The 12,213-nt window shown below is 36.1% G+C and overlaps 1 protein-coding gene across 1 annotated transcript; it reads left to right on the top strand.

Moving 5' to 3' along the window:
- The first annotated feature begins 733 nt into the window (after positions 1-733).
- Positions 734-11,496, top strand: LOC145778488 (aquaporin-like). The gene is made up of 6 exons (XM_082589974.1): positions 734-975; positions 2,227-2,337; positions 4,171-4,297; positions 5,254-5,447; positions 6,990-7,130; positions 10,354-11,496. Exons 1-6 carry the CDS (start codon positions 794-796, stop codon positions 10,472-10,474), a joined length of 876 nt encoding a protein of 291 aa, XP_082446100.1. The 5' UTR covers positions 734-793; the 3' UTR covers positions 10,475-11,496.
- The last annotated feature ends 717 nt before the right edge of the window (positions 11,497-12,213 follow it).

Here is a 12,213-nt window from a genome sequence, read left to right on the forward strand (position 1 = left end):
GAGTAAGTAACAACTGAACATTGAACAAGCCATAACTTGGCATGTCACAAGTCAGAAAATTCAGTTTCGCAAGCGATGACCAAGTAAGTCCGACGTGAACACATAGGCTAAATCTCATTTGCTGACTTGGCAGTAGCTGAAATGTGATTGCTGAGTTGAAGCACTTGCTGAGTTGTCGCATTCTGAGTAGTCCCACAATTCCCCTTCATTAACCTTGCGTGAGAACGTCCCATTGTTGATTTTGCATTTTTAGTCCAGTTTCGAGATAACTAGTCACTCACTGGAACAAAATTATTAGCAGCTTTATCAGCCAGAACGGGTAAATTCTGATTGAGTTCATTCTTTACTTTTTCATGATTGCGAAACTGTTTTAATGATGACATGACAAAGTGTAAGTAAATTGCAAATGATCTTCATTTGCTACAAATCAGGGCTAAATGGTTGTCAAGTAAATCTTAAGTCTAAACGATGTTAGGCTACATTGTTCATTAAAAATGCTGTTTTTTTTGTTGTTTTTTTGCAATAGTAGTTGAAAGTTCATTGCAGGTAGGCTACGAGTTCCAATGCACACATTTTGCAACAACGTGGTATAGCAATTATTCCCTGTTGAGTTCTATCCTGAGCAGTCTGCTGGTTTAAAATGACATGTTGTGTTATTGTGTATAGGTTTTAACAAAAAAACTAGTTGCTGAGTTCATGAAAACTTTATAACTGTTTTGTTACAGATATTTGTTTTTAACGTCTGGCAAAATCTTAGTTGTTATATTGTAGTTGTTTAAAGTGTACTGGTGCAATGGGAAAATCAAAACATTCTAAATCTTTGAGGCAGCGATACAACGAAGCTTCATCCAAAGATATTCTCTTATACGTTGTTCAACCTTTAGTCGCTGAATTTTTTACAATGGTGCTTCACACGTTTTGGGGCTCCATGATAACGGCTACCACAAAACCGATCCACTATGCAGCAATCAACAGGTTAGCTATGTATATTGTATAGTCTGTCGCACAGTTTAATACAGTGCTTCCCAACCTGTGGGTAGCGACCCATTGGTGGGTCGCGTCTACGTAATCTAAATTTTTAATCACACGGAGTAAGCCTGGATACGACAATAACAAATTAATTATTTAATTTCACTCAACGTGTTTAGAATTGAAATTCTGTGGCACGATTTGTGTTTCAATATGAGATAAACTTAACCAAGGTTTTAGTTTTTAACTTTTGTTCTTAGAAGTGTGAGTAATCCAACAAACAGCGTAAATAACATGTTTATCATGATTGTCCAAATAGTAATCTTGCTTCCACGAACCTTCAGAAATGAAACGAAATAAAATTTCAAATACAATTTTTGAAACTCAAAAAAGTACTTTTTTAAAACTTTCTAATTTTTGCTAACGTGTAAATAAACTCAAGTATCTCAGGCAATAAGGTAAACAGTTAGAATGTGTTCGTTTCGTGGAAACAAGTTTTTGTATTTTAGACAGTCTGTTTGTTAAACTGTTATAATTATGTGGATATAGAAAAAATATCAAGAATACTGTCTGTGGCCTCCGACTATGTCTTTATAATAAATAAATCTACTTCAGTAAACAATGTCACGTATAAAATCATTAATATTTTTTTTCTTCAATTAAATTAAATTTTAAACATCCAATAACAAGAGATCCAAATATTGTAGTTTAATTCCATGGTTAACTAACAGTGTATCCAATAGAATTAAAAAAAGAGATTTCAATTTGAACGCGTTAATCCTTTATTTTAGAGGCACTGAAAATTTTCAAACGTTATTTGTCCACAGCTGTCTCCAGGTTAAAATGTAGCAATTGGCAAACAAACAATAATAACATTATAATTAAGTGCAGTAAAATACTTTATTTTATATGACATTAACAGCAACAATATTAATAAAAATAATGAAAATTACATTAACAACATTAAACAAGAAAAGAAAATTAGAAAAGAGCAAAAAAACAATAAACGCAACAAAGTGAAAAGTAAGCAAGGGATGGAATTAATTTTTAAACTGTAATGGTCAAAAAGTAGCATAAAGATGGTAGCACGAAACTCGTAAGATTTTAATATCGCTTGTTTACCGATTTTGATCCCAGACCGCAAAATCGATCATTTTTACATTGATTCAACGTCTGTGTACGCTGAACTAATGTAAAAATAACGGGGTTTGCTATTTGAAATAATCTTCGAATGGATTAACCACAACACTGTTTCAGAACTATCCATCCGCAAGAATGGGCGACAGATTATGTCGTGTCAACATTAATGCCAGCGTTCCAGGCGGGATTTGCTGTTTGGATGTTTATTGTTTTATTTTGGAAGATTTGGTGAGATACAAGTTTATTATATATTTATTTGTTAACTCATCCCATTTTAAGTTTTGCAGCCTACGGTGTTTTGGATGCATTTGTAGGCACTTGACCGAACATGGAGCCAGTAGGTTACTACGCGGAAAACGTTTCAAAATGCATCAGCTTTTCAATAAAGTATAGCCTGCTTCATAAAGCTAAACATTATTTTCTAAACACCAAAAAAGACAGGTTAGAGTTAGAGATATAAAATGCTCATTGCATTCTGTAAGTGAACCCTGTATTGTCAGTGAACTTGAACTTGTCCATGACTTTTGTTTTGTCGCCTTCAGCTGATAATTATGACCATGAAAGACAGAAAAAAACATCTCAAATTTCGGTGTTGGTATACGGTTCTGCATTTTAATACAAGATGAACGAGTCACAGCTCTCAACCATTTTATTAAATCAACAGTGTGACGTTCGCTGCAAATTGAGCATTCAAAACAACCTTTTAAGTTCAGTGGGCTGAAGTTTGTTAAATGGCTTTGATCTCCAAATTTTTAGCAAGTCCAGGGGTGGCTTAAAGTAAAAACCACTGGAATTCTTTATGAGTTAGCTTTCCGATGTACCGCTTGCCGAACGGTCAGGAGAGCATTGTAAAGACGTGAAGTATGTCGGAGATACAAATTGGCCTACTTTCAAATGAAACATGCCAATTTTGACCACCTAAAATCTCCAAAATCCTCAACAAATCTTTAAAAAAGTAAAAATCCTTTAAAGACTTTTGTGTTTTTTTTAGATAGTCTGGTTTAATTAACGAGTGGGCATTTTTGTTTCCAAGTTTCTACTTTGATTCTTTTTGCTAACTCCTCTCTAGGATATCTGTTGAAGCATATTTTTCAAATGCAAGAACTAATTAGCATATACTCGGAACGTTCAAGTTCAAATATTTTTTAAATTTGAGTTTATCTGATCGTTTCAACTCGCTGGAACCTCAGCAGCTCAACTACTCATTACAAATAACCAATTTTTTTCAATTGTTTCAAACGAAATATTGCATGAAGATGTTACTTTGGAACGAAACGAAAAAAAGCAGGAATGTCTCCAAAATAAAATATACTTTGCATGATCAATGGCCAAATTCTGATTCAAAAAAGTAGGAAGGGAAAATCACTTTTAGACAGTCGTAAAGGATAAAGTAAAATAAAAGGTTTGAGCTATGACATACGCAAGGGTTGGGTTTTAGGGGTTAAAAACCCATCCTATTAAATTTTCACATTATTATTTTTTTAAATGAAATAGTTGATAGTTATTTTTCCTGACTACCACACAGAGCTGCGCCAAAAAACGGTTGAATTTGTTCTGTTGTTGATTTTGTTAATGCTTTAATAACGTTGTTTAACACAATTACTTTGTTGTCAACAATTGGTTTATACGAAAGCAAAACTGCCTTACTATCGAAGTTATTCGTTGAATTCAATTTTAAGAATTGTTGTCAAATAGCAAATAATGTAATCATGTGGAAGAATACATAAAATCTCGTTGCTTAAAATCATAAGTTGTTTTGAGACTTTCAAGATCAAAGATTTCGTTTGCTAACGATTATATATCTGAAATAAATATGATTTCACTCGATTTCACTAAATGCGAACTGTCATGACGCAAATCGTTGTCAATAAATCCTAATTAAAAACTTACAATTGTTTGAAGCAAAAGCATGGCAATCATGCAAAACAAAAAAATTGAAAAATAGCTTGTCCGTCTGACACAGGTATTCATAAACTTTTTAACTCCGAGGATTCTTATTCAAGAAGATTAATTTTTTTGATTCATGAATGGGCTATTTATTGAGCTTTTTATTATACGTAGTATCATTAACTTCAATCCTGCGATTTCCGCTGGACTATTAGTGACTGGAGTTCTATCACCATGGATGTTTCTTCCCTACGTCATCATGCAATGTCTTGGGTCTGTGCTTGGTGCAGTGATAGCTCAGGTGATTCAACTTTTTTTTTTATCTTTTTTCAATAAACTAGCTTTAAAAACGTCTAGGTGAAATGTCTTCTATTAATTATTAGCTTGTTGGCAAGGCTCTATGATGTTACTATTTGCTAATAGAATTTAATTGAGCTTCTATTGCAATAGTGTAGCCTGCAAAAAAAACGGGCTTTGATCATGGCATTCTTTTGAAACCTGCATTGAAAAGAAGAGATCAAAGCTTTATGGTACTTGTTTAGTCGGCTTGTTGGAATATCCGCAAAACCGGATGGCTATCGTAAATCCCGAATCAACTTTTCCGTAGGCTACCTTTTTCTCTTTTTTTATATCCCGCGATTAATCGAGTCTATTTGGCGTCTCGTTGTGTTGCAAGCGTGATTGATGGTTCCTTTGCATTTTTTTTTTTTTTTTACAGTATGATATCACATATCACAGAACATTTTTTAAAGTTTTAACCTTGAATGAAATGAAATTGCAATGCAAACATTTACATAAACCCCGATAAAAGCAAAAAATATTCACAATGTGCAATGAGCATGAAATTCTTATCAAATGATGCTCGAAGAAGAACTAGAAGGCCGAACGTCTACACCCGAAACCGAAACATTTAAAAAGGGTGTGAAGAAAACTGCCTGATACAAATAGGTTGTAAAAGCTAATTTATATGTAATATGCTATTCCATATTATAAATCATTATAATTGGATTATGGTCCTCAACAAAAAGGGGCTCAAAAACTGTTTTCGTTGATGGCGATTTTCTCAGCTGTCCCAAAAGTTGGTCCGTTTTGCTCCACTTACACTCTTTCCATCAATTACGATTCTTTGCATCACCTCTTCAATATCCAATCTAACATGAAAAGTGATCAAACTGAACGAAAACAGTGTTACTAACTACGTTTCGTGAAGTAGAAATAAGAAATATGTAAATTGAAACATTGCTTATAACTTTGCAGACAATCAAAGGAGACGACCCAGGCCCATTTCTCATAGCTGATGATGCAAATATTTCAGCAATATTCTGCTGCGAAGTAATGATAACAGGCGCCATGGTGTTTTTCACAAATGTAATGGTTGTGGATAAGACTTATGATCAAGCCACTGGACCTTTGGCCGTTGGAATAACAGTTTTCCAAGGAATAATTGCTGGGTTTGTAACCTACATAAAATCTTTAAAACAAAGGACAAAAGTAACAACAACTACTTATTTTAAATCTGATTTTAAAACTAGGAAGTGATTGGCAGTGGCTTTTGCAGGTTTTCTTCAGGAGAGTATTTCTAAACTGCATTTGTATAGAAAAGCGTCCTCCTGTTAATATCAACCAACATAGGTTTATCATACTCGTACTCAGCCTAGATTAACGACCCCAATCAAAAAAGTGAGGCTACTTTGAATAGATTCTCACTGAAACTGAATTAACAGGCCATAGTAACAAACGGGGCAGCAGAACTTGGCTAATTCTAAGCCAAACAACTTTTAGCGGATATCCAGCCGCACTGACAGACCGCTGAAACTGTCAGTCCTCATATGTGGGTGGAGGTGTTGGGTCACCTAATCTTTGGTTGCAATCGACAATTGAGCTCAGCCAAATTAGGTGGAAGGCTTAGTTCAGCTGGATGTACAACAGGATGGTGTATGATATGAAGCCACAAAATGTGCTGTCACTGGTATTTTAATGCGTCGTTTAATTGGATGGTTCATAAACTGGGCCCATGCACTGCATTACCAGACTAATGCGATACCATAGTAATAGTGAGCAAAATGGGATCATGCGCAAGATGTCTATGCAAGTCTGACACTTCACAATTAGCCTAAGTTGTGCCCACCAACTTTTAGTTGTGGTTGTTCACAGAACCGTTGAGAGGCTAATTTGTGCGTGTACTAATGACATTCCGGACCCCTAAAAAAAAACACTCTTGAAAACACTTTATAAAAAAATTGAAGCAGAAAATATTACCATTATCATCGAGAAAAAGATAGTTTTTTGCAAAACGCAAGAGTTATGTGGTGAATAAATTGGATCTCGCATCCAAAACTATCGCATCCGTCGGCAGCAGTGGCCGAGTGGTTAGCGCGTTGGGCTCGCAGTCGAGAGCCTGCATGTTCGACTTCAGCCACCCGCACTTGCTGTTGTTTCTCTGGGCGAGAAACTTTACGATAATTGCCTCTACCCAGTGATCGATTTCGAGTAATAGGTAGTACCAAATTTAAGTCATAAGTAGAGTAGACAACCGGAAACAGACATTGCCGTGGGCTGCAGCGTGGGTCAGGTGTACGTCGGAAGGCGTACACCGATGCATAGCGCTCAACTCCGCTTTCCCACAATGCAGGATAAAGATATGAAAAACAAACAAACTCAACATCAGCCAAGTTTTTCATTTAAAATTTTAACATCAAAGGCTTTTTTGAAGAGGTATGGCCCAATGGCCACTAAGCGTACGCCACTGATCTTTAAAGATGTGTCTTGACCAACACAACTTTGTGATAAACGTATTTTAAGTTTTTGTAGCTCATTAATATTTAAATCAAAAGTTTAACATTGTTTAAATGATGCAGTATCTGGTAACTTGCTTCAAGTTTATCACGTTTTTGCAAATCTGACCAACAAAAAGTGCTTGATTTGCTTTTAGGTTACATACTTTAGCTTTCTAAACAGTATCGTCTTTATCATGATTCCTGTTATTCTTTCAGAAAATGGATCGGGGCAGGGGGATTAAATCCTGCCCGAGCATTTGGGCCGGCTGTTGTGTTGGGAGGAAAAGCATGGAATTATCATTGGGTCTGGTGGGTTGGAGATATCACTGGTGCTCTATTATTTTCATTTATATACATGTAAGTAAGGCTATTGATATATTTTCATGCTTCAGACCTGTTACGCCTGAACATGCCAGTAAGGAACATGATAAGCTTATCACAAACAGCACAATTTGAACCTTGGATCTTGTGCTTCCTATTGCAAAATAGCAGTAGGCTACCATCTTCTGCTTTCAAGCATAAATGAGGTTGAACTTTGTTCGGAGTTTCAGTTTAATTTTTTGTAAAAGTGTAGGCCTACCTGGATTTTTCAAAGAACAAACCTTGCTTATTCAGTGCATCATAACCCATTCAATAGCTTTCAGTAAAAACATTTTTTTATTCTTGTCTACTGCAAGGCCCGCTAACTGAATATTCGAAAGACCCAGTCAAGAAATTTTGAGTTTCTGAATTTTTACCCTATAGATCAGGGAAATTCACTCTTTCTCTATCCTTCTCTGCTGGTGTTGAAACAATGAAAAAAGAAACTTCAAGATCAAGAGGAGCCGGCTCGACTCTCGGAGTGTGCACTTGAGCAACGCATTTTATACGGACAACTCTCCATTCAGCGGCAATTAGTGGATGGAATAATTCATAGACAACAGATCACATAACAAGCGGAAACTTCACTCTGTCAACTTCGGTGACCAAGCAGTGGTTCAATGGCCTCTCGTCTGTAGTTTACAAGTATGCAGAAATGTCAAAGAGGCTTTTGCAGTCCGAAAATGATTCGAAGATTCCCACAATCAATCGGCTTTCTTGCTGTGGAATGAAGCCACCAAATAAATTGAAACGCTTTGGGTTCACCAGTATGAAGAACTTATATTACATGCATAACTTATAAAAGCTCCACTTGTAAGAAAGTTGTTTATGTTGGGTTTATTGATTGAATCTTTATCTTCTGACTGGGAAAGCTTCTGCGAGAGCTTAATCAGTTTCGCATACTTGTAGAGGCTTTGAGCCAGTGACGCAAGCCCGGTCACCGAGATGAACAGAGTGAAGTTTTCGATTGTTGAAGTGTTGTTGCCGAAGAATTATTCCATCCATTACACAAGGGAACACAATTTTTGTTGACTTCGATCCAACAATTGTTTTTGACTAACTTTTGGGCGCTGAATCTAAAAATGACATCAGTTTTTCTCTATCACGTCAAGTTTTTGAGCTAGGCACCCACCTCTTTGTCTCATAACCCCAAAAAGTGCAACATTTAAGACATCTGCGTTTATTGTATAAAACGTTTTAAGGACTACAAGCAACCGAAAGTAATTCAATGGTTTTAAAATAAACATTTGTACAGCTCTATTCTGTTCCATAAAATAGATATTGCTTCTGCAGGACAAATAAAATGCGAGTTTAGGGAGGCCAAAATTTACGCTTGTAGCTTTTCCTGGCATGTTCAAGCTGTGGGCAGTCTCACTTACTACTCCAGCAATAGCCAGCCAGCATATATAAGTTCCGTCTTCCCTGATATCTTTACTCTATCACCTTTAGATCTGTGTGGAACCTTTCTCCTTGCTCATCGCTAACCGCACCAAGGTTTTTCGGGAAATTAGCAAGATGGCTATGCAAAAAATGCATCTTGATGTTCATGTTGCAGCCGAGTTCTTTATAGCTTTCCAATAGCTTCTGAACAATTTCGATATAATTCTCTGCCCGTGTATTCTCAAGAAATCCCTTGACAAAGTTTTGAAACGATAACCACGCATTTTCTTCCAATTCTGGCATTGAATCACTGAAACGTTCATCTTTGATGAGTTGCCGAATTTGTGGACAATCAAATACACCACCCTTAACTTTTGTATTGACAAGCCAGGAAAAGCCAAAACGGGGGAATTGAAACAATTGCTTTCAGTTGACAATGTTTTAACGAATTGCTTCATTAGACGGAGCTTTATATGCAGATGTGGGAAAATAATTTTCTCTGTCAACAAGTGGCTCATGTAGAATATTGGGATCACCAGGTTTAAGGTCAGATCTCGGTCACAAAGCTACTGTCACTTCGAAAGTACGGTAAAAACGTTGGTTTCGATCGCAAGTATGATACCTTTGCTCCTTTTCCGAGTAACTTTTTCTCATTTAGTCGGGATGCTAAGAGTTCCGAAGCTTTTTTTTCGTAGTCCCAAATCTCGTGCCAAATTATTCAAGATTCAATTCATGTTGATGGAATACTCCACGTTCTGGATAATCTTCATCGTTAGGCCTATCATCACTAAAACATTCATCATGATCTAAATCTTCTAGAGTAGGTGTTTGAACGAAAACTGGAACTGGGATTTCAGCTGAATGAGGCACTGGACGTATAGCTGATGGAAGACTTAAATACTCAATTTTACGTTGGTTTTTCTTTTTATACCCTGAAGTTTGCACCAAGCAAAAGTAATAGCCTACAGTTTGTGTAATGATCTTTGGGCTCTCGCCAAACCATGGGTATACCGAATGCCAATTTGTCACGTGTTCCCTTGGTCAACATCTGCAAACTCTCGATACACTGCTTGCATACCTTCTGGGGAGCCCAAGACTTGATCTTAAACACCAAGTTATATTTTAAAATGTGAAAAGTAGGCTTGTTTGACAAATGCACTGAAGTATTTTCTTTGGCTAGGAATAGTAAAACTGCCGCAACTATAGCAAAAGGAGTCCGGGTTATTTAGACACTGACGACGAGAAACAGCAGACACAGACAAGATAGTATTCTAACAAACAAACATGTACAACATGCATGGTTGAAAGTAGAAAGCAACAAACTTCAAGTTTACCATTCTAATCTAATTTCGTTGGATGATTGCATCCTCCTATCAAAAATGGGGGAAATAGCATCGAGCTAAATCGATGCCTGTGCCTTTTTGCTTAATACCTCAGTTGACCCTTCTTGTATATCATTTACCATAATAAATGATTAGCTTGTGCATTCTTATCAGGCCTACGTATGGAAAAGCAATACGGCTAAAGTCGTGAAAAGCTGCATATTTTGGATATATGCTGTAGAGCAAAAACTTGACGTGATAGAAGAAAACTGATGGCATTTTTGAAATCAGCACACCGGAATTAGCCTAAATCAAGTGCAAAAGCAAAGTCAACAAAAAATTTTTTCAAAATTGTTCCCCAGTGTTAGATGCCGCTGAACAAAGCGCACACCCCGAGAGTCGAAGTAGAGTCGCTTGATCTTGAAGCTTCTTTGTTGACGAAGTCATGCGCTATCCAATCGGAATGGACTTGGTTTTTGCCGATGTTTGCTGATTTATCCCTTCATTGTTTATTGTAGGGCATTTTTTGCTCCCGCGGACAAAAACTGGATGGTAAAAATCGACCAACGCCGAAAAGGAAAACGTCAATTAACTCACCAGAATTCTAGAGCTCCCGTCACTGAAAGTTTGGAACTTTGATGACAAACTTGTAAAAACAAATGAACATGCGTTGCCGTATAGACTGTTGTTATTGTTTGCGTTTTGATGCGATGCATAAAATTTATATCATTGGCTATATTTAGTGCCAAGCTTAAAGAGTTATTAACTTTTAAACGCCTTGTTTTCTTGATTTAAGTTTTTGATACCGGTACTACAGTTTGTCTGCTTTTCAAAAGTGCCCTTTAAACTGATGTAATTAAACCACTGCCTGAAAACTGAAAAATTTCCTTTTCACTTATTAATTCTACAAACTGTTTCAAAAGTTTAATGTTACTATAGTAGGCTATAGCAAGTCATGTAGCTACAACCATGGCCCCCTGGAGATGCGGCCTGATTTGTCACATTTTGCAGACTTTGATTACAGCTACTGCTAGTGTTTGATTGACATTTTCTGAGATTTTTTTAGTTTTTGCTGTCTCCTGATGATACAAAAGTTTTTTGTTGCCTTGGGAAAGCAGTAGAAAATGAGAAAAAGTAAGTTGGAAAACCCTGAATTAGACTGTTATTGCAAAATTAACAGTCTGACTAAAATCTTCGAAATCAAAATTTCTTTGTTTTTTAACATTTGAGGATGTTAAAACCTATTGTGTCATCTGGGGAAAACAGAACAGAAAGCGTAAAAACCTAATTTTTAGAAAAATTTATTTAAACATTCGCAAAAAATTAGCAAAACCTGGAAATTTCTGCAAAATGTGACAAATCAGGCCGTATCTTTAGGTAGCCATGCTACAACGTAGCCTAACCTTTTAAGGTTTTGTACAATCATACGCAGTTGCTTCTTTGCATTGTTAATATTAGCTACGTAGCCTATAGAACTCAGCATATTTTCTAGGTTTTTATGTTCAGGCTATTCTCTTCTGAATGGTATTTTTGATGGAGTCTGATTTGAACACATCTGCAATTCAATCAGATTCGGCTACCTACTTTTAATCAATTCTTGCACTGTATGGTAGCCTACCTTTAAACTTTTAGCGCTTAACATTAAAACTAACACGCTCTTGGTGCAGTGGTAGACCTTTATAAAGTCTATATTTAACACGTTGTTCAGGAAGACATTTTCTTAACATGTATAGCCAAGTTGCATAGGCTACTCTCTCGCTGACAGTAAAGTACTGTAGGATGGGAGTCTAACTTTTGTTTGTTGTAATTTTGTTAGCCGTCCATTCTTTATCAAATCATTCAGGATTTTTGCATTTTGACACACCCGCGGTCATAGATTTTGATGAATTTTTAACAAAATGTTGAGTGTGCTTTTCTGATTGTAGTATGAGCAATTTTAGAAACAATTATGTAGACTAATTATGCAGGCTATTAATTAGGCCACTTAAACATGAAATTGTCTAAAGCTGGAAGTCAGATCTTCAAATTCACATAACGTATGTAGCTTTCAACTAAAAAATATGAAATTTGGTAAATATGTTGCTTTTAATAATATCACATTTTTTACATAACAAAGTTAGCATCTTCGGCTGTGAAGAAGGCCCCAGTAGATTTCAATGACATTCTTTTCAAAAAGTAACACGATTAAACCTTGCAATCTATTAATAATACAACACAAGATGCCTTTATAATCTCGGGAAAGTACAATTAATTGGAATAATATAGGCTACTGTTGTTTCTATCCACCAACCAAATTTAAGCAGGATGAATAGGATAGGATAATAGACAACATCACAAGCTAATATTGATATTTTGTTATAGCCTATAATAGCCTAGTC

This window comes from Aplidium turbinatum, chromosome 10 (assembly GCF_918807975.1).
Source record: "Aplidium turbinatum chromosome 10, kaAplTurb1.1, whole genome shotgun sequence".
Taxonomy (NCBI): Eukaryota; Metazoa; Chordata; class Ascidiacea; order Aplousobranchia; family Polyclinidae; genus Aplidium; species Aplidium turbinatum.

What these genes read in the sequence shown, in the direction of transcription:
- LOC145778488 (XM_082589974.1), top strand. Translation starts at nt 794, where the DNA reads ATGGGAAAATCAAAACATTCTAAATCTTTGAGGCAGCGATACAACGAA. An exon ending in CACTATGCAGCAATCAACAG is followed by an intron (nt 976 to 2,226) that starts GTTAGCTATGTA and finishes ACACTGTTTCAG; the next exon opens with AACTATCCATCCGCAAGAAT. An exon ending in TTCCAAGGAATAATTGCTGG is followed by an intron (nt 5,448 to 6,989) that starts GTTTGTAACCTA and finishes TTATTCTTTCAG; the next exon opens with AAAATGGATCGGGGCAGGGG.